The sequence below is a fragment of the Betta splendens genome, chromosome 19 (assembly GCF_900634795.4).
Source record: "Betta splendens chromosome 19, fBetSpl5.4, whole genome shotgun sequence".
NCBI lineage: Eukaryota > Metazoa > Chordata > Actinopteri > Anabantiformes > Osphronemidae > Betta > Betta splendens.
In genome coordinates, this window is record NC_040898.2 from 2,552,130 (window position 1) to 2,574,691 (window position 22,562).

At 43.6% G+C, this 22,562-nt stretch overlaps 2 protein-coding genes across 3 annotated transcripts in view; both read right to left on the reverse strand.

Moving 5' to 3' along the window:
* The window catches only part of LOC129603358 (uncharacterized), a 395,454-nt gene that overhangs the window by 67,324 nt on the left and 305,568 nt on the right, over positions 1 to 22,562 (reverse strand). The gene's annotated exons all lie outside the window — the stretch shown is intronic.
* LOC129603359 (ice-structuring glycoprotein-like) lies at positions 979 to 2,398 on the reverse strand. The gene is made up of 4 exons (XM_055504168.1): positions 2,234 to 2,398; positions 2,079 to 2,149; positions 1,693 to 1,798; positions 979 to 1,509 (listed from the first exon to the last, which is right to left on the reverse strand). The coding sequence occupies exons 1-4, from the start codon at positions 2,378 to 2,380 to the stop codon at positions 1,000 to 1,002; spliced, it is 834 nt and encodes a 277-aa protein (XP_055360143.1). The 5' UTR covers positions 2,381 to 2,398; the 3' UTR covers positions 979 to 999.

A 22,562-nucleotide genomic window follows, 5' to 3' on the forward strand; every position in this document is an offset into this window, starting at 1 on the left:
AGTCTCGCGAAAGGTTCCAACGCTATGGCCTCTCAAGAAGAAGGTGACCTGCAAACCGACGGCTGCGCGGTGTTCAAGCCGCGGCTCGAGCGGACCACAGACTGTCTGCGCGAACCTGAGTTCGCCCACGGCATGGTGGCGTTTCCGGACGCCCTCTTATTTGCCAGCGGTGGCAAATGTTACCTGCTAAACGTAAAGCGATGCGTCATCTGTGCCGGCGCGGGGAGACGACACCGCGACAGATGCAAAGAAGTTTGCGAGAGATTCACGGCGTACCTGACCGACAACCAGCTGGACGACGACTACGGGCGCAAGCCTCTGCTGTACACGAAAAGGCCGAGCGAGAGGAGCGTGGTCGGCCCTCGCACTGCGGACAACCTGTTCAGGGAGCTGGGCAGCCGTGAGGGCATGTTGTATGAGCTGGACACCGTAGACACTCACGTGTGTGATGCGTGCGGCGTCAGGCTTTCCCGTTTCGTAGCGGGTGACAACATGCTGAGAGAGCATGTGTATCACGTGCACGTTGCCGGAGTGGAGGAGTGCGACTTCCTGGCGAAAAAGTTCTCTGGCAGAGAAAGCGTCCGGAAAGCAATGATAGGCAAGGAGCGTTACAGAAGGGGCTACGTGGCGTTCCCCGAGTTGATGCTGAAGGAGGCCGTGGAAGGCCATGTCGGCTTTGGCTACGATATGCCCTGCGTCGTGTGCGGCTCGCGGCGGAGCGAGAGCCACAACCAACGCTGCGGGATACTGATGCTGGCGCTGCTGCGAAAGTTGCTTCGCGTCAAGTTTTGATGAGCCAAGAACCCCGTTGATGAAGATTAAAAAAACAAAAAAAGGGCCGTATTCAATTTCTTTCTACGCCTGCCTCTGTTGCTTTACGCGTACCGATTAAATTATACTGTACGGAATGCGTCTTGTACTCCTTTATTTCATAACTGTTTTATATTATTAAATAAACTTTTGGCATTTAATCAAATGTTTTTGCCTGTTTGGTCTGTTTTATTTTTCGTTTAAAATGGTCAGCCCTTGCACGCAGCTGTCTGCTTGCATCATCATCATCATCATCATCATCATGTTTGTCATCATCATCATGTTCATCATCAGTGGGCCTGTGGCACGGGTGGAGGTAAAGGGGAGGAAAGGAGAAGGAAAAATAAAAAACAAAAAAAATGGGGTCGCGCCGGACCCCGGCAAGACGCCTGACGGGGAGGTACACGGGGCTGGGGTAGCGCCTGACCCCGGGAGGATGCGGGACGGGGAGGTACAGGGGGCTGGGGTCGCGCCGGACCCCGGCAGGACGAGGGACGGGGAGGTTCCGTGGGCTGGGGTCGCGCCGGACCCCGGCAGGACGAGGGACGGGGAGGTTCCGTGGGCTGGGGTCGCGCCGGACCCCGGCAGGACGAGGGACGGGGAGGTACAGGGGGCTGGGGTCGCGCAGTTCATCTGAACTCGATGATCGTGCAGCCTCCTGCTGAGGGATGTTGGCCAGGAAGCAACACTGAACATAACCTGCAGGAGATAAAAAAAACTATTTAAAGGGCTTTGTAGTTAAAAATAGTAAAGCCCCACTGAATCGTTAATACGTTACTGCTCAACGTATGCCCTCAGACTGATGGCAGGAATTAATGTAGAAACATCAAAGGGAGGTAAACAATGATTCATAGTCATGATCGTAGATGTTCGTACTCGTACATGGCGGTTAAAAGAAGGCAGATTGCAACTAGTCGCTGTCGCTTCGTTCTGCTTTTTGCAAGACGCGCTTTCCACTGGACGGCAGCAGTTCCTGGTTTTGTTTTTACTGTGGAGAGAGGAAACAAACAGTGACCATGCAGAACAGAGATGGGACACGTCTGGTTTAAGGGAAAAGTATTTAACACTACAGCTATGCAATGCTGAAAGTCTCATGCAGCTGTTCCGTAGCAGCTAATGTTTATCAAAGTGACATCCGATCACAGTTTCTGTGTGTGTGTGTGTGTGTGTGTGTGTGTGTGTGTGTGTGTGTGTGTGTGTGTGTGTGTGTGTGTGTGTGTGTGTGTGTGTGTGTGTGTGTGTGTGTCTTGTAGTTTAAAGATACTTACGCCTCTTTTTCAGCCAGTTCTAATGCATCATTTATCTTTTTTAACATGTTATAGCGCTCACGGCCTTTAACCTGCAGAAAAAAAAAGGATTTAAATTGAGAGCTGCAATTCTGTGACAACACTAGTTTTTTTAAATACTTTGTGTGTGTACTAACTGGCAACATAAGTACTTCCTCCTCGTCTGTGCTTGAGCCAGACTTCCTTTTGCACATATCAGGATCTGTTGCTGGGGCACTTTCTAGAAAAGCAAAACGTGATCCGTAAGATAGAAGACAGCCAAGGTGCAAAGACAAACCCAGCATTAATAAACAAACACATACTTCTTTACCTGGGGCGGCTCATAGGGAACAGTCACACTGTGCCTTTTTGTGTTGTAATCCTCAAGATACTGAGGCCTTTGGCTGCCCTCCACTCTGATCAAATGACTGCGATGGTCTGCAGCTGAAAAGGAAAAACAAAGCCAAAGCATCTCTCTCTCTCGTTTTCTTTTAACAAACATTTTAAAACAGAAGGTATCTTTCACTGAAACGCTTTTCTTACCGTCTTCATTCTGGTGATGTGGACACCTGCGGACCACATCTGCCAGATGTTCCGTCTTCTTGTAGACAGCCATTACTCTGAGAACCGCATCGTGTGGAGGTTTACAACCAGGCTCAACTCCCCCGCAGACCGGTGGACAAGTCGCAGGGGGCGGGAGCTCCTCGACAGACCACCCTAACCTCAACTAAACCTGCCAACAGCAGCGCGCTGATCAGTGACTCGCTGTGGAAACATCGATGCCACTGGCTCTTCACACGCAGCGACTCGCTCTGGGCACGAAAATTTAGCAAATGGCCACAATGAACAAGGCTGCACACGAACGCCACAATGAGAGCTACGAAAGAATGGGTTTCTAACGCGGCGCCAAGACCCCGGCAGGACGCTTGACGGGGAGGTTCCGTGGGCTGGGGTCGCGCCGGACCCCGGGAGGACGCCTGACGGGGAGGTACAGGGGGCTGGGGTCGCGCCGGACCCCGGGAGGATGCGGGACGGGGAGGTACAGGGGGCTGGGGTCGCGCCGGACCCCGGCAGGACGCGGGACGGGGAGGTACAGTGAGCTGGGGTCGTGCCGCACCCCGGAAGGACGAGGGACGGGCCTGTGACGAAGAAGAAGGGAGGGGTGTAAAAAGAATCAAAAGTTTCATAGTTTGTCTCGTGGGGTCAGACTGACCCCCTCGAAGGCTGCGTGAGGGTTAAACCAAGACATATGCAGCTGTACATTTAGGATGCATTGAGCTGTTTGAAAGTATTCTGGCATCAGAACATGACCATTAGAGGCTGTTCAGGTGGAAACCAATGCAGAAACACTAAAACATCTATTTTGAGCTTTTCAGGTCATAAGAACACTAGTTTAAACCACGGCATATGCAACTGTTCATTTAGGATGCATTGAGCTGTTTTAAAGTAGCCTGGCATGAAAACATGGCCATTACAAACTGTATAGTTAAAAACAATGCAGAAACACTAAAACATCGTTTTTGAGCTTTTCAGTCCATAAGAACACTAGTTTAAACCACGGCATATGCAACTGTACATTTAGGATGCATTGAGCTGTTTTAAAGTAGCCTAGCATGAGAACATGATCATTACAAACTGTATACGTAGTTAAAAACCAATGCAGGAACACTAAAACATCGTTTTAGAGCGGCATATGCAACTTTACACTTAGAATGCATTGAGCTGTTTGACAGTATTCTGGCACCAGAACATGACCATTAGAGGCTGTTCTGAAGAAAACCAATGCAGAAACACTAAAGCATTGTTTTTGATCTTTTCAGGCCAAGAAAAAACTAGTTTAAACCTTGACATCTGCAACTGTGCTTTTAGGGTGTATTGAGCTGTTTTAAAGTGAGCTGGCATCAAAACATGACCAGTAGAGGCTGTAATATTGGACACCAATGCAGAAACACTAAAACATCGTTTTTGAGGTTTTTTCAGGTCATAAGAACACTAGTTTAAACCGTGGCATATGCAACTGTACATTTAGGATGCATTGAGCTGTTTTAAAGTAGCCTGGCATGAGAACATGACCATTACAAACTGTATAGTTAAAAACCAATACAGAAACACTAAAACATCGTTTTGGAGCTTTTCAGGTCATAAGAACATACTAGTTTAAACCACGGCATATGCAACTGTATATTTAGGATGCATTGAGCTGTTTTAAAGTAGCCTGGTATGAGAACATGACCATTACAAACTGTATACTTAAAAACCAATGCAGAAACACTAAAACATCGTTTTTGAGCTTTTCAGGCCATAAGAAAACTAGTTTAAACCACGACATTTGTAACTGTGCTTTTATGGTGTATTGAGCTGTTTTAAAGTTGCCTGGCATCAAAAGATGTCCAGTAGAGGCTGTTCTGATGGAAACCAATGCAGAAACACTAAAACATTGTTTTTGAGCTGTTCACGTCATAAGAACACTAGTTTAAACCACGGCATTTGCAACTGTGCTTTTATGGTGTATTGAGCTGTATTACAGGCTGCTCTGATGGAAACCAATGCAGAAACACTAAAACATCGTTTTTGAGCTTTTTAGGCCATTAGAAAACTAGTTTAAACCACGGCATATGCAACTATGCTTTTATGGTGTACTGAGCTGTTTTAAAGTAGCCTGGCATCAAAACATGACCAGTAGAGGCTGTTCTAAATGAAACCAATGCATGAACACTAAAACTTTGTTTTTGAGCTTTTCAGGTCATAAGAACACTAGTTTAAACCACGGCATATGCAACTGTACATTTAGGATGCATTGAGCTGTTTTAAAGTAGCCTGGCATGAAAACATGACCATTGCAAACTGTATAGTTAAAAACCAATGCAAAAACACTAAAACATCCTTTTGGACATTTTCAGGTTATAAGAACACACTAGTTTAAACCACGGCATATGCAACTGTACATTTAGGATGCATTGAGCTGTTTGACAGTATTCTGGCAACAGAACATGACCAGTAGAGGCTGTTCTGAATGAAACCAATGCAGAAACACTAAAACAATGTTTTTGAGCTTTTCAGGCCAAGAGAAAACTAGTTTAAATCTTGGCATCTGCAACTGTGCTTTTAGTGTGTATTGAGCTGTTTTAAAGTAGCCTGGCATCAAAACATGTCCAGTAGAGGCTGTTCTGGTGGAAACCAATGCAGAAACACTAAAACATTGTTTTTGAGATTTTCAGGCCATAAGAAAACTAATTTAAACCACGGCATATGCAACTGTACATTTAGGATGCATTAGGCTGTTTGACAGTATTCTGGCATCAGAACATGACCATTGGAGGCTGTTCTGAAGGAAACCAATGAAGAAACACTAAAACATCGTTTTTTAACTTTTTAGGCCAAGAGAAAACTAGTTTAAACCTTGGCATCTGCAACTGTACTTTTTGGGTGTATTGAGCTGTTTTAAAGTAGCCTGGCATTAAAATATGACCAGTAGAGGCTGTTCTAAATGAAACCAATGCATAAACACTAAAACATCGTTTTTGAGCTTTTCAGGTCATAAGAACACTAGTTTAAACCAATACATATGAAACTGTACATTTAGGATGCATTGAGCTGTTTGAAAGTATTCTGACATCAGAACATGACCACTAGAGGCTGTTCAGGTGGAAACCAATGCAGAAACACTAAAACATCTATTTTGAGCTTTTCAGGTCATAAGAACACTAGTTTAAACCACAGCATATGCAACTGTACATTTAGGATGCATTGAGCTGTTTTAAAGTAGCCAGGCATGAAAACATGACCGTTACAAACTGTATAGTTAAAAACCAAGGCAGAAACACTAAAACATCGTTTTGGACCTTTTCAGGTCATAAGAACACACTAGTTTAAACCACAGCATATGCAACTGTACATTTAGGATGCATTGAGCTGTTTGACAGTATTCTGGCATCAGAACATGACCATTGGAGGCTGTTCCGAAGGAAACCAATGCAAAAACACTAAAACATCTATTTTGAGCTTTTCAGGCCAAGAGAAAACTAGTTTAAATCTTGGCTTCTGCAACTGTGCTTTTAGGGTGTATTGAGCTGTTTTAAAGTAGCCTGGCATTAAAATATGACCAGTAGAGGCTGTTCTAAATGAAACCAATGCATAAACACTAAAACATCGTTTTTGAGCTTTTCAGGTCATAAGAACACTAGTTTAAACCAAGGCATTTGCAACTGTGCTTTATGATGTATTGAGCTGTTTGACAGTTTTCTGGCATCTGAACATGACCATTAGAGGCTGTTCTGGTGGAAACTAATGCAGAAACACTAAAACATTGTTTTTGAGGTTTTTAAAGTCATACGAACACTAGTTTAAACCACGGAATTTGCAACTGTGCTTTTAGGGTGTAATGAGCTGTATTACAGGCTGCCCTGATGGAAACCAATGCAGAAACACTAAAACATCGTTTTTGAGCTTTTTAGGCCATTAGAAAACTAGTTTAAACCACAGCATATGCAACTATGCTTTTATGGTGTACTGAGCTGTTTTAAAGTAGCCTGGCATCAAAACATGACCAGTAGAGGCTGTTCTAAATGAAACCAATGCATGAACACTAAAACTTTGTTTTTGAGCTTTTCAGGTCATAAGAACACTAGTTTAAACCACGGCATATGCAACTGTACATTTAGGATGCATTGAGCTGTTTTAAAGTAGCCTGGCATGAAAACATGACCATTGCAAACTGTATAGTTAAAAACCAATGCAAAAACACTAAAACATCCTTTTGGACATTTTCAGGTTATAAGAACACACTAGTTTAAACCACGGCATATGCAACTGTACATTTAGGATGCATTGAGCTGTTTGACAGTATTCTGGCAACAGAACATGACCAGTAGAGGCTGTTCTGAATGAAACCAATGCAGAAACACTAAAACAATGTTTTTGAGCTTTTCAGGCCAAGAGAAAACTAGTTTAAATCTTGGCATCTGCAACTGTGCTTTTAGTGTGTATTGAGCTGTTTTAAAGTAGCCTGGCATCAAAACATGTCCAGTAGAGGCTGTTCTGGTGGAAACCAATGCAGAAACACTAAAACATTGTTTTTGAGATTTTCAGGCCATAAGAAAACTAGTTTAAACCACGGCATATGCAACTGTATATTTAGGATGCATTGAGCTGTTTGAAAGTATTCTGACATCAGAACATGACCACTAGAGGCTGTTCAGGTGGAAACCAATGCAGAAACACTAAAACATCTATTTTGAGCTTTTCAGGTCATAAGAACACTAGTTTAAACCACAGCATATGCAACTGTACATTTAGGATGCATTGAGCTGTTTTAAAGTAGCCAGGCATGAAAACATGACCGTTACAAACTGTATAGTTAAAAACCAAGGCAGAAACACTAAAACATCGTTTTGGACCTTTTCAGGTCATAAGAACACACTAGTTTAAACCACAGCATATGCAGCTGTACATTTAGGATGCATTGAGCTGTTTGAAAGTATTCTGGCATCAAAACATGACCAGTAGAGGCTGTTCTGAGTGAAACCAATGCAGAAACACTAAAACATCGTTTTTGAGCTTTTTTAGGTCATATAAACACTGGTTTAAACCTCGGCATTTAAAACTGTGCTTTAGGGGTGTAATGAGCTGTATTAGAGGCTGTTCTGATGGAAACCAATGCAGAAAAACTAAAATATCGTTTTTGAGATTTTCAGGTCATAAGAACACTAGTTTAAACCAAGGCATTTGCAACTGTGCTTTTATGATGCACTGAGCTGTTTGAAAGTATTCTGGCATCAGAACATGACCATTAGAGGCTGTTCAGGTGGAAACCAATACAGAAAACCTAAAACATCTTGTGGTAAATTCTGTTCCTCCTATGGAGTTATTTCTGTCCATTGCAACAAATGTCAAGTTGACCGTGGTGTCAGGTTGGCCACTAAAACAAATAAACTGCTGCAGCTGAGTAAACATGGACTTTCGATGGACACGTAGGCACTTGCTGATTGCATAAACAACACAGCTTTAAAAAGTGGGCATTGGGAGATGTTTCTTAGAGTGCTTCGCAGAGGGTCTGCTGCAGACACCCAGCTGACCTTTTTCGACCTCTCAGTTCTTTCTGCAGAAGAACAAGCGGGTGAATTCGGCCACCACCTCTCTCATGATTATTCTGTGATTGTACTATTTCATTCTATGTAATAAATTCATGTGTTAATTTGAGCATAAAAGTTGAGTCTGTGTGAACTCTCTAACAATGTCGGAACAAGAAATACACGACAGAATGGCGTCACGAACACAGCCGTTTCCAGAACCAACATTTGTCCCGACTGGCCCGGACGCACGACCGTCGTCATCAGTGAAGGTAAATAGCACTTAAAGCTTTTACGTGACGATTCTCTGTGTTCGAGACAGTGTGAGCAAATGTTGGTAAGATTAGAGAAATCTGATCATTAAATTCTGATTTGGCTGCTTTAAGCAAATTATCTGTGTGGGAGAGACAATAAGAGGCGGTGGAGAATTTACCTGTGCTTGCTTATATTGCTGTAAATAGCTGCTTTACATAACCAACTGCTGTGTGTGTATGTGCTATCTTGCGCTTGGGGAAAAATGACATGGCCTATTGACCTCTAGAAGTTACGTAGGTTAATTTGAGGCAGGCGACGTTTGAAAAATCTAAAGTGTGGGCGTTGTAGTCTGCATTCGGATAAAATAAATTTAAGGCTGTGTAAGTTCTGTGTCGACGCTGGAAAATTTGGTCCAGGTATTGAGCGGGGTCACTGAACCATACCTCGTTGAGCGGCTGTTAAATTAAAGGGAAAGACGTACGGTACCGGCGTCGGTAGACAGTGCGGCCTCGGTGCAACGGGTTGTGAAATTCGGTAAATTTGACCTGCTCGATAGAATCGAAATTTATTAGGCACTGTAGGCTTGTGTAATGTATTGGGAATCTACATTAAGCTTGGAACGGATCAATCGAAGTGTAGAGCTTCCCAAGGTTTGTGAGGCCTGGTAACATAGGGATAACCGGTAAAAGCGCTTTGTGTTTATTGTGTGTTGAACTGCAGTGTGTCGATGTGTCAGTATTGCGCAAGTATAGTTAAGTTGGGGTTGAGTATATGTTTAGTATATGTTAATGCATTTAAGGATAGTGTGATAAGTGCTAAGTTGTTGCGGTGTTAATAATAATTAACAGGTGTCGAGGTAAAAACATTTGAGTCTGTGTCGGTAAAAAACCTTGAGTGTGTGTTAATATTTGACAGTGTGCGTTCCCTTTTGGTCCTTTGGAGCAGAGAGTGTGTGTGTGTGTAACGGGGGAGATAAAGCCTCACTGTTCAGGGTCTGTGTGTGTGTTTGGTTGTTTTTCAACAGTCTGGGAAGAGCCGTGGGGTAAGTGCTGTGTAGATTACATTTTCGAACGTTTTGATCATTCTATCATTTTTGATAATTCTAATATTTTTTTAGTGTCTGGTGTGGACATTGGGGTAATCATTGTTTGAAATAATCTGCGTATTTTAGAACGATGTTTCCACACTGTGGTTGGGACTGGGTCAAGCAGGACACAGAGTGTGTGCATATTGCGGCCTCCTGGTTTGGTTAAAAAAGAAAAAGGGGGGAGGAGTGAATTGGGACTCCAGATTGGGCCCAGAGACGTTAGCTTTTTCCTCTTCGGGTATTCACGTCTCCTGTCGGTGTGCGTGTGTGTGTGTGCGTGTGTGTGAATACTGCCCAGAGCAGGAAGTCAAATAAGTCAAGTATGATAAAAAATAAAAGTATAATAAGTCCATTAACATTCATTCCTGGTCAGTCCATTTAAGTGTGTCACATACATACCTATACATATGCCCTATATTCATATTATGAATCGCGCCGGTTGCTTTCTTCTCCAGAGATAGGAATAATGAGAAAACACAACTCTTTTCTCAGGAGATTCAGAAGTAACAGAGGGGACATTTGATCTGAGGCAGTGGGTTTAGATCAAATCTGTAAAGTGAGGCCTTAAACGGGAACGATAAAATGCAGTGTTGCATTTTATTAGCTGTGTAAAAATGATGGGCAAAAAGACGGCTCAATGTTGTAATAATCAATCTAATCAGATCACTATAATTAAGTCTCTTTCAGATGCGTCCCAGATGAATGCAGAAGAAACAAAACCTGGAAGGAGAAAGAAGCCAGTTCACCCGGTAGCTGGTCTAGAAGGGACAGACAGGGCAGTGAAAAGGGATGAGTTATTAGAACTGCCCGATGTTTGTTTAAAAAGAGCAAGACGAGGCTGCTGTGGAAAAACTGTGAACTGCTTCCTGTGTGGGAGGTATGGACATGTGCAAAGCCAGTGATGGAACAAGAGTCCACCGGCCAAGAAAGGCTGAGGCTGAAGCAGGGCCACTGAGACAGTGCAGGCTGTCAGACATGAACTGTGTCAATGGACATTATCAAAAGCCAAAAAGCCGGAGGCCTCTGAATCTGTGTTCTCACCTTGCTGCACACTTTAGTACTTTGAGACTCAGACAAACATCTAAATTTTTAAAAAACTAAATAAATAATTCGAATTGGTGAAAATATCCCAGTCCTTAAAGCTGCCAAAAGCTTAAAATAAATAAATGAATAAAATGAAATAAAATATTCCAATTTTACAAGGAAAGGGAAAGGTATGGAGAATATTTCAAATTAAAGTTCCCAATTCACTCACTGCTGTTCAAATGCTTCACCTGATGCTCAGTGGTTGACTGTGTTTTATCCTCCAAGAGGTTTGGCTGTATGTGGGTTTATATGAACTTTCTTTAGTAAGTTACAATATTTTAGTTGTAGTTTTTATCCACAGTTGTTACAGTATGTTGTCATTAGAGACTCAGATAGTCACGGGGGAAATTACAATTAGATGCAGTAGTGATTGTGGGGTTGTTTGTGTTTCTAGGTTTATTGCTTTGTGCAACAGGTTCAACAGGTTGTGTTATGTCTAATGTGTCATCTCTGATAGTTTGTGAGGATGCAGCTTACCTAGTCTGTACGTTAATTTCGTCATAGAGTCACTTAATGCATGCATTTACAGCACTTCCTGAATTAAATAAGTTTTATCGCAGTGATTCTGTGTTCTTCATCAGGTTAGTCACTAAAGCTCAATCCTTCTTGTTTAGCTGTCAGCTGACATCGAGGGCGTAACCTTGAAGTTTAGATGCTGTATAAGGTTCTTAATTTCACTTAGTTTATTAAGTCCCAGTAAGGATAGATAAGTAAGGGTAAGAAATTATTTTTAGGGGTTGTACTAATGTGCCCATCTTAAGTTAGCGATTCAATTGTCCTCACTTTCTAAATTAGTAATTTGTATAATCACTTGGATGCAATATGTGTGTATGGGAAGTATGAAAATGAAAATGAATGACAGGAGACTTATATGTGTGGCGTCTGCTGTGGGACTATTCTTCTATTCTGTTTCTGTTGTGTCTCATCCCAAGTTGGCGAACTTATTCGAAGGAGGCCTGTTGGTTCAAAAGTTGGGGTTCAGTCGGTTTAAATGTTAACTTGGAGTGTAAATAGCTTGCGAAGAGGATGATCTCAGCAGGATTCCTAGTGGAGTGAGAGAAAAAGAGATGGTAGCATGGTGCAGTATGTGAGGGAGGAAAGGAGGTCAAGGAGTGAAGGAAAGGGAAAGTGTGAATGTTGACAATAGAGAGATGAAACAGTGCTGTAAACCTTGCATTTCAGGGTGTAGCTTGTAAAAAAATATGCAGAACGCATAAAACTAACATTGCATGAAGCTTTGCTTGACAGAATAGTGTTTAATGCATCAACCAGTGACCTACGTTTTTATGTAAAACAGATAATTAACAAACGCAGGAGTGCTGTGTTATTCCATTGCAGGAAAGAAGAGGTCAAAGAAGATCAAACTCCGGATCACTGATGGGCCCTGAGTGACACTGCTAACTCATTTAGCAGAACAAGGTCACAGGCTAGCCTTTCTAAATTATAGTTCTCATAGAGCAAGAGGGCTCTCTCTTAGCTCACGTGCACGATAAAAACCCTGAGCTCATGACATGACTGACTGATACTGTATATGCTCTACGGACTGACCATGACACGTGTCGATGATGTTTATTGTTGTTGATTTTATATAATGAGGGTTTAACCATTTTCATTCTGCATCTCAGTGTGTTGTTGTACACAGGAAGCTCACATTAAAAACTTCAACCCTTCTCTTTAGGCGGAGCAGCAGTGGAGAAACTGTGTCAGCATAAACACCTCGCTTAAACTGATTTTCTTGCCTAACCGAACCGATTTCTCTCCTACCGCTAACCTCCGTCCACAGGTTACTTCAGTATCAGAAAAGGGTCTTCTATCTTCTGACGTGCTACAAATTGGTTATTTTATATTCTCGGATTTTCTGATTTCTACACGACGGCCTGGGAAAAAAAAGTAAACTATATGTTCTATTCACCCTAACCCTAGCTCTGTAGGATGGTTTATGCTGCACTATGGTGCAGAGCTTTCTGCCTCTCAGCTATCAGCTCTAAGGTCACAGCTGGAGCACCAGTCTGAGGGTGACAGAGGATGACGCAGCAGAGGAGTGCTGGAGCCCTGGACAGTCTGGAAGCGAGTGACTCGGTGTGAGGGCCACAAGTGAGCTGGGCCAACTGGGTCACTAGCAGAGAGGCTAGGCATCAGATGAGCTTCCCAGGACAACGCAGAGGGTGCAGTGCCACAGCTTCCAGTACAACCATCATGGAAGAGCAACTGGAGCCGAAGGAGACGATGGAGAGTCCAATTAATCCAATTCCAGCTAGACCAAGACTTCTCACCCACCTAATATTGTGGGGCTGCGCAGACCAACACAGCTATAGGAGGCGGAACGACGTGGGAGCACAGACCTTCAAGACTGACTGTTGCTGCGTATGAGGATCACCTGTTGGAGCTGAAAGAAGAGCCTAGGCAAAAGGAGACGTCCTAGGCAAAGGACGAGCTGGAGCTGAAGTTGAAACCTGGGGATCCGGTGTATATCAAGGGGTTTTAGGAGAACGTGGGACCATGCCCGACAAGAAGGTCCCAACATGTTGGTCAAGACGACCTCAAGAGCAGTTCAAGTTAAAGGCTCTCCCACCCGGTATCATCTGAACCACTGTGTTAAAGTATCAGAGGGGGAAATGGGAAACCCTAAGATTGATGTTTAGTAAAAATGGTCCAAGTGTGTTCGTAAACTTGTTAGTAATTTGTTTTTGTGTTTATTTTTAGAGGCAGGTACCGGATTCACCTGTGAAATGTTCGGAGGTCATCAAGCTGGCTGCCCTGAAAAGTCCTGTATTAGCAGTAGGATAAATTTGGCTGTTCTATTTGATTTATGTGTCCACATTGCTAAGGTTAAACAAAACTTAAAATGGGTTGGGACCTTGCTAGTGCTTATCAGTGGTTTAAGGCGATAAAAGTAAATTGGGCTTAGCTTTAATGGACATTTGTCTGTCCATTGAGGGGGAAAGTTTGTGGTAAATTCTGTTCCTCCTATGGAGTTATTTCTGTCCATTGCAACAAATGTCAAGTTGACCGTGGTGTCAGGTTGGCCACTAAAACAAATAAACTGCTGCAGCTGAGTAAACATGGACTTTCGATGGACACGTAGGCACTTGCTGATTGCATAAACAACACAGCTTTAAAAAGTGGGCATTGGGAGATGTTTCTTAGAGTGCTTCGCAGAGGGTCTGCTGCAGACACCCAGCTGACCTTTTTCGACCTCTCAGTTCTTTCTGCAGAAGAACAAGTGGGTGAATTCGGCCACCACCTCTCTCATGATTATTCTGTGATTGTACTATTTAATTCTATGTAATAAATTCATGTGTTAATTTGAGCATAAAAGTTGAGTCTGTGTGAACTCTCTAACAATGTCGGAACAAGAAATACACGACAATCTATTTTGAGCTTTTCAGGTCATAAGAACACTAGTTTAAACCAAGGCATTTACAACTGTGCTTTTATGATGTATTGAGCTGTTTGACAGTATTCTGGCATCTGAACATGAAAATTAGAGGCTGTTCTGGTGGAAACCAATGCAGAAACACTAAAACATTGTTTTTGAGCTTTTTAAAGTCACAAGAACACTAGTTTAAACCACGGCATTTAAAACTGTGCTTTAGGTGTGTAATGAGCTGTATTAGAGGCTGCTCTGATGGAAACCAATGCAGAAACACTAAAATATCGTTTTTGAGCTTTTCAGGATGTAGAAACACTAGTTTAAACCACAGCATATGCAACTGTACATTTAGGATGCATTGAGCTGTTTGACAGTATTCTGGCATCAGAACATTACCAGTAGAGGCTGTTCTGAGTGAAACCAATGCATAAACACTAAAAAATCGTTTTTGAGCTTTTCAAGTCATAAGAACACTAGTTTAAACCAAGGCATTTGCAATGGTGCTTTTATGGTGTATTGAGCTGTTTTAAACTTGCCTGGCATCAGAACATGACCAGCTTAAGCAGTAATGTTAGAAACCAATGCATAAACACTAAAACATCGTTTTTGAGCTTTTCAGGTCATAATAAAACTAGTTTAAACCAAGACATATGCAGCTGTACATTTAGGATGCATTGAGCTGTTTGAAAGTATTTTGGCATCAGAACATGACCATTAGAGGCTGTTCTGGTGGAAACCAATGCAGAAACACTAAAACATCGTTTTTGGGCTTTTCAGGCCATTAGAAAACTAGTTTAAACCACGGCATATGCAACTATGCTTTTATGGTGTACTGAGCTGTTTTAAAGTAGCCTGGCATCAAAACATGACCAGTAGAGGCTGTTCTAAATGAAACCAATGCATAAACACTAAAACATCGTTTTTGAACTTTTCAGGTCATAAGAACACTAGTTTAAACCACGGCTTTTGCAACTATGCTTTTAGGGTATAATGAGCTGTATTAGAGGCTGCTCTGATGGAGACCAATGCAAAAACACTAAAACATCGTTTTTGAGCTTTTCAGGCCATTAGAAAACTAGTTTAAACCACGGCATATGCAACTATGCTTTTATGGTGTACTGAGCTGTTTTAAACTTGCCTGGCATCAGAACATGACCATTAGAGGCTGTTCAGGTGGAAACCAATGCAGAAACACTAAAACATCTATTTTGAGCTTTTCAGGTCATAAGAACACTAGTTTAAACCACGGCATATGCAACTGTACATTTAGGATGCATTGTGCTGTTTGACAGTATTCTGGCATCAGAACATGACCATTGGAGGCTGTTCTGAATGAAACCAATGCATAAACACTATAACATCGTTTTAGAGCTTTTCAGGTCATAAGAACACTAGTTTAAACCACGGCATATGCAACTGTACATTTAGGATGCATTGAGCTCTTTTACAGTATTCTGGCATCAGAACATGACCATAGGAGGCTGTTCTGAAGGAAACCAATGCTTAAACACTAAAACATAATTTTTGAGGTTTTCAGGTCATAAGAACACTAGTTTAAACCACGGCATATGCAACTGTACATTTAGGATGCATTGAGCTGTTTTAAAGTAGCCTGGCATGAAAACATGACCATTACAAACTGTATAGTTAAAAACCAATGCAGAAACACTAAAACATCGTTTTGGACCTTTTCAGGTCATAAGAACACACTAGTTTAAACCACGGCATATGCAACTGTACATTTAGGATGCATTGAGCTGTTTTAAAGTAGCCGGGCATCAAAACATGACCAGTAGAGGCTGTTGTGTTGGACACCAGTGCAGAAACACTAAAACATCGTTTTTGAGCTTTTGTAAGTCATAAGAACACTGGTTTAAACCACGGCATTTAAAACTGTGCTTTAGGGTTATAATGAGTTGTATTAGAGGCTGCTCTGATGGAAACCAATGCAGAAACACTAAAACATCGTTTTTGAGCTTTTCAGGCTGTAGAAACACTAGTTTAAACCACGGCATATGCAACTGTACATTTAGGATGCATTGAGCTGTTTTAAAGTTGCCTGGCATCAGAACATGACCATTAGAGGCTGTTCAGGTGGAAACCAATGCAGAAACACTAAAACATCGTTTTGGACCTTTTCAGGTCATAAGAACACACTAGTTTAAACCACGGCATATGCAACTGTACATTTAGGATGCATTAAGCTGTTTTACAGTATTCTGGCATCAGAACATGACCATTGGAGGCTGTTCTGAAGGAAACCAATGCAAAAACACTAAAACATCTATTTTGAGCTTTTCAGGCCAAGAGAAAACTAGTTTAAATCTTGGCATCTGACACTGTGCTTTTAGGGTGTATTGAGCTGTTTTAAAGTAGCCTGACATCAAAACATGACCAGTAGAGGCTGTTGTGTTGGACACCAGTGCAGAAACACTAAAACATCGTTTTTGAGCTTTTTTAAGTCATAAGAACACTGGTTTAAACCTCGGCATTTAAAACTGTGCTTTAGGGGTGTAATGAGCTGTATTAGAGGCTGCTCTGATGGAAACCAATGCAGAAACACTAAAATATCGTTTTTGAGCTTTTCAGGTCATAAGAACACTAGTTTAAACCAAGGCATTTAGGAATAAGAATAAGAAGAATAAGAAAACCTTTAATACTCCCGCAGTGGGGAAATTACGTCTCACAACAGCAGTACAGATGAGTGAGAATACAGGTACAGAACAGTATGTGTTGGCACAGTGCAAAGCAGTACAGTACAGTTAGAGTGAGTATGAGGTCATTGCAGGGTTATTGCACAGTAATGGGTATAAGATTTTTACCGGTAACAATATACATGATTGTTCACAGATTCACACAAATATTGTGCAGAGCAGGTTGCTATATAGACCACTGATGCAGTGGGTGAGTGACTGTAGTGGGACGTGGTCAACAGTTCTGATTATACAGTCTGACAGCAGTAGGTAGGAAGGATCTACGATATCTCTCCTTCACACAGCGAGGGTGGATCAGTCTGCTACTGAAGCTGCTCTCCAGAGCAGACAGTGACTCCTCCAGTGGGTGAGAGTCCTGGTCCATGATGGATGTCAGTTTAGCCAGGACCCTTCTCTCACCCACCTCCTGCACCGTGTCCAGAGTGCAGCCGAGGACAGAGCTGGACTTCTTGATGATCCTCTCCAGTCTCTTCCTGTCCCTCACTGTGATGCTGCTGCTCCAGCAGACCACACCGTACAGAATGGCTGATGCCACCACAGAGTCATAGAAGGTCTTTAGGAGTGGCCCCCTCACTCCTAAAGACCGCAGTCTCCTCAGCAGGTAGAGTCTGCTCTGACCCTTCCTGTACAGTGCATCCGTGTTATGAGTCCAGTCCAGTTTATTGTTCAGATGCACTCCCAGGTACTTGTAAGAGTCTACTCTCTCAATGTCCCTTCCCTGGATGTGCATCGGTGGCATGACAGCAGGCTGCTGTCTGCGGAAATCCACCACCATCTCCTTCGTTTTCCCTGCATTGATCAGGAGGTGGTTCCACTGGCACCAGTCCACAAAGTTCTGAGTGAGTCCTCTGTACTCTGCGTCGTCATCATCGGTGATCAGTCCGACAATCGCAGAGTCATCAGAGAACTTCTGCAGAACACAGCTGTAGCGGATTCAAATTATTAATAGTTTGATAATAATGTAGAAACATTAATATACCTCGAAGTTGGGGCACCAGGTTTGTTTTAAAGCTGAAACCACGCTTGTATCAATCTAGTCAACCCTCAGATATCAATTCAATGAGTTACCACTCATGAACACCAATAACCAAATCAGTCTCTTATGCTGTGAATTCTTGTCACGGTTCAGTGACCTCTGTTTAAATCTGAAGAACAATGCACACAAAACCAGATTCCTTTTAACGTTTTATTAATCTAACACTACTGGATATATGAATAACATAATATGGAAATACTCAAATAAACAGAATAGAAAATGAGAGAACGATCAGAATGAGATGATGAACAGTGAATGAATCAATGCGTGAAAACCCAAAGAATGGTCAAGACCTGAGTGTGTGATGCTTTGATCAAGAGAAAAGAGTATTTGTCTCTAACTAATTCAAATCTAAGGATAACTAATCAATTTGGAATGTTCAATTTTAGCGCTTTGAGAAACACCAGAATTCTCTGGCAAGACAAACACCAGAGATGTTTGTCTTGCCTTAGTTTGGAGCTGTAGCCGCTGTGCAGCGTCTCCCGTTACCGGTTGGTTGAGCAGGCGTGCCCTCTCTGGTCCAGGTGCCACGGCCTCTGGGCCAGGAATCGTCGCCCGCAATTGATGAGGACGGCTCAGGTTCAGCGAAGTAACAGTCAGCCAGGTTGGACTTTCCAAGGTGTTTCAAAGCGTCAGCGCTACTTAAACTAGCCCAAAAGCAAACGGGCTGGAATCTAATTTAATTAGTTCGATCAAAAATAGCGAGTCAATTAAGGACTGGTTGTGATAGTTTCAGTTTTGCGGAGTTTCTTGATGACTTTCTAACGTAACAAAAATCGTTGTTCGTTCGTGTTTCTAAGTTTAACTTAGGTTTACAAAATTTAAGAACAAAGGAAAATTAAAGAAAAGTAATGCGATGCAAAAAGAAAAAGTGAAAGAAGTTTGAAGATAGAGGGAAGTCCGTTTTGCCTTGGGTGTTACTGGTTTAAATACCTCTGGGGCAGTGGTCACTGCAGGGCGGAGAAATGACTTCAACCAGTGGTGAAGAGTTCCGCCTCTTTAGATCAGGAATCAAACTATTTGATTTGGATCGCTCCTAAATCTGGGATAACTAAGCTTTCCTCTTTTCATCAAGCTCAAAGTTCCATCACACCATAACACAATACACATGTAACGATCACTTTGACACTCAAATGAGCAGAGAAGTCAGAATGGTTAACCAGCAACATTAAATGCATAGAATATTAAGGTCTTATATGTGGTCCCTTACAATGCTGTAACAAATTAAATGTTATTCATGATGCCTGGTCTTGTCTTATGCAACACCCAGTAAACACTAAAACATACATGAATAATAAATGCAAGCAAAATCAAATTATAAATGGCCTAATCTGGACATTACTAATTAAAGAATTGTAACACTTAAAAATGTGATACAATAATGAGGCTACCTAATTGTAGCTGGTGGAAATAGTCCATGTGTATGTTGCACAGATTAAAAGAAGTAAAGAAGGTGAGTCTCTCTATTTCAACTTTGTGCCTACACACAAAGGAAAGCATGGTGATGAGTTGTAGTCCCTTTGTAACTTTAAGAATTTCCAGGCAAATCTGTGGATCAGGCATTGAACATCACACAGAAACCAATCTAATATCAAATGAAAACATTTTGTCCACAGAATACAATGACATCAGTTTCATGGAAGTTGAATGTTCTGGTGCATCTGAACCAGAACCTGTGTCCAAATGAAGTCTCTCGTTCTCTTTGATGAGCACATTCCACATTTTATGGCTGTGGTGGAAATTTTCCATAAAGAAGTAGATGAGAGAGAGTTGTCCTTTTGTGCGATTTATTGAAATAATAAAGAAAATAAAAATAATGGGGAAAGCAAATAAAAAGCATGGATGTTGATCGTGCACATCAACAAACCAAAAACCAGCTGGGGAGATCAGTGCACACACCACGGAGGTGTGATGCAAGAGCCCACGATCCTTAAGTTGCTTCTGCCTTTTAGCTTCTCTGTCCGACTAGGGTGGAATGTCTTTCCAACCCAATCAAATTACATGCACCATCTTCTCCCTGTCGCAGTGTGTGTGAAGATTTTTACTTTCTCACACCTGCATTGCTGACATCCAACTATCTGTGAGAAAGGAGCACCAAGTCTCAACAGACAGAGACACAACTCCCCGACCTTGGGTTTGGGAGCTAGAGTTGAGAGTCTTTCTGGCAGAGACAACCATTGAACAATGTAGGTCAAATGTCAAATGCATACAGTAAGACAAAACAGAAGATTTTAATTGCAGAACATAAGTCATAAATCATATAATAACTGCATAGAAGTAAGGAAGACACATAGAAATAAGGAAGAGACAATTTTTCCCATAACAATGGCTGGTGGTCCCAGTTCTGGGAGAGACAGCTTCTTGGTGATAAATGTGACAGCCTCTCCTTTTGGCATGATAAGCAGAGGTAGAATCCTGAGGGATTTACAGGAGATCAACAAAGTGGACTCATGGTTCTTTGATATGGACCTTTGAGATGTTGGCGTCAATTGGTGCCTGTGGTGATAGAAGCCAGTCTCCTGTTGTGGAGAAAGATTCAGGGTCCCTTATCTCTGGGGACTGAAAGGGACGTAGGGGCTCTTCAAAGGAGGGAGTTAAGTTCACATGTAGGTCAGGTTACCTCAGTCCAGACGTGGATTGCTACACAGCTGTCCGTGTTGTGTCTGAAGTCTGACGTGTAGAGGGTGAAAAGGAAGGGGGCCAGTACAATCCCCTGTGGGGCCCCCACACTGCAGGTCAGTGTGTCAGACACACAGTCCCTGGCTCTCACAAACTGAGGCCTGTTTGTGAGATAGTCCATAATCCACTCCGTCAGATGAAAGTCCACACCAGCCTCCTCCAGTTTGTGTTTCAGAAGCACTGGCTGGATGGTGTTGGCACTGGAGAAGTCAAAGAACATGATCCTCAAAGTGCTGCCCGGCTTCTCTAGGTGGGAAAGAGCACGATGTAGGAGGAAGATGACGGCGTCGTCTACTCCTATGCCGTGTCGGTAGGCGAACTGCAGCGGGTCCAGGTAGGTTCCCACCGCAGAGCGGAGGTGACCCAGGACCAGTCTGTCCAGTGTCTTCATCAGGTGTGATGTCAGAGCCACTGGTCTGAAGCTGCTGGGGTCTTTGGCGTGCGGTGTCTTGGGCACTGGTACCACGCAGGAGGTCTTCCAGAGCTGTGGTACCACCCTCAGCTTGAGGCTCAGGTTGAAGACATGCTCCATAACTCCACACAGTTCGCCTGCACAGGACTTAAGGAGTCTGGAGCTAATGCCGTCTGGTCCAGCTGCTTTCCTGGCCTTGATCTTCCTGAGCTCACTTCTCACCTGGGTGCTGGAGAAGGATAGGGGTTGAGGGAGTGTCTCAGTGTGGTGTGAAGTGAGGGGGTGTTGTTGGGATGAGTCACTAGTCGTCAGGGCTGAGGGTAGAGGGCTTTGTGTAAAGGTGTGAAGGGCTGTGGGGGGTGGTAATCCAGTGGTATGAGGTGACAAAAGGTTTGGAGGCAGCTGCTGGGAGGTGTGAATGGGTGCTTGGTCAAACCTATTAAAGTGTGAGTTCAGCTCGTTGACCCAGCTCTGGTCCCCCTCAGCCTGTGGGTGTGGAGCTTTGAAGCCTGAGATGGTTTTCAGGCTCCTCCACACCTCACTGACATTGTTGTGCTGCAGCTGCTCCTCCATCTTCTTCCTGTAGCTGGACTTCCCCTCACAGATTTTCCTCCTCAGCTCCTTCTGCACCCTCCTCAGCTCCTCCCTGTCCCCTGATTTAAATGCTCTCTTCTTCTCCTTTAGCAGAGCTTTAATATCAGGGGTGACCCAAGGCTTGCTGTTGGTGAAGCACCGAACCCGCCTGGTGGGAACAGTGTTTTCACAGGAGAAGTTTATGTAGTCCGTTACACAGTCTGTTATTGCGTTAATGTCCTCCCCATGTGGGTCGCAGACCTCCGTCCACACAGTGGTGTTAAAACAGTCCCTGAGAGCCTCCTCGCCCTCAGCCGTCCACCTCTTCACTGTGCGGGGCACCACCGGCTGCCTGTGTACAACAGGTTTATACACAGGCAGGAGATGCAGGATGTTGTGGTCAACTCTGCCCAGCGGTGGGAGGGAGGATGCAGTGTAGGCCTCTTTGGTGTTGGCGTAGAATAAGTCCAGTGTTTTATTGTCTCCGGTGGGGCAGGTCACATACTGGGTGTATGTGGGCAGAGCAGCTGAAGGAGGTGCATGGTTAAAGTCCCCAGAGATCAGGAAGAGGGCCTGTGGGTGCTGTGTTTGCAGCCTGCTGGTGACTGAGAGCAGGGTCTCAGAAGCTGTGTCAGCGTTAGCGGAGGGTGGGACATAAACAGCAATTATTATAACGTGTGTGAACTCCCGTGGCAGGTAGAATGGCCTCATGCCCACCGCTAACAGCTCAATGTCTCTGTTACACAGATTCATTTTGACAGTGCAATGTTGTGGCATACACCACCTGATGTTCACAAACACAGCCAGGCCCCCTCCCTTCCTCTTACCGCTGTTCTCCGTTCTGTCAGCACGTAGCAGATGAAAATTGTCCAGTGCGACAGTCGAGTCCGGGATGAGTGACGTCAGCCAGGTCTCCGTGAACAGCAGGACGCTGCTCGTTCTGTACTCCGGCTGGTACCGTGTGAGCGCCGCGAGCTCGTCGATCTTGTTGGGGAGAGATCTCACGTTCCCCATGATGACGGAGGGGACAGCGGGCCTGAAGCGTCTCGTTTTCTCCCGTCGTAGTTTTCCGGCACGGCGCCCACGTCGGGACTTCACCAGCACCTTAGCGGTGATCTCGTGTCTGTCTCTGGGCAGAACTACGGCGCTGCGCAGCGCGATCAGCTGCTCCGCGGTGTAAACAATGCGCACTCTGACCCCGACG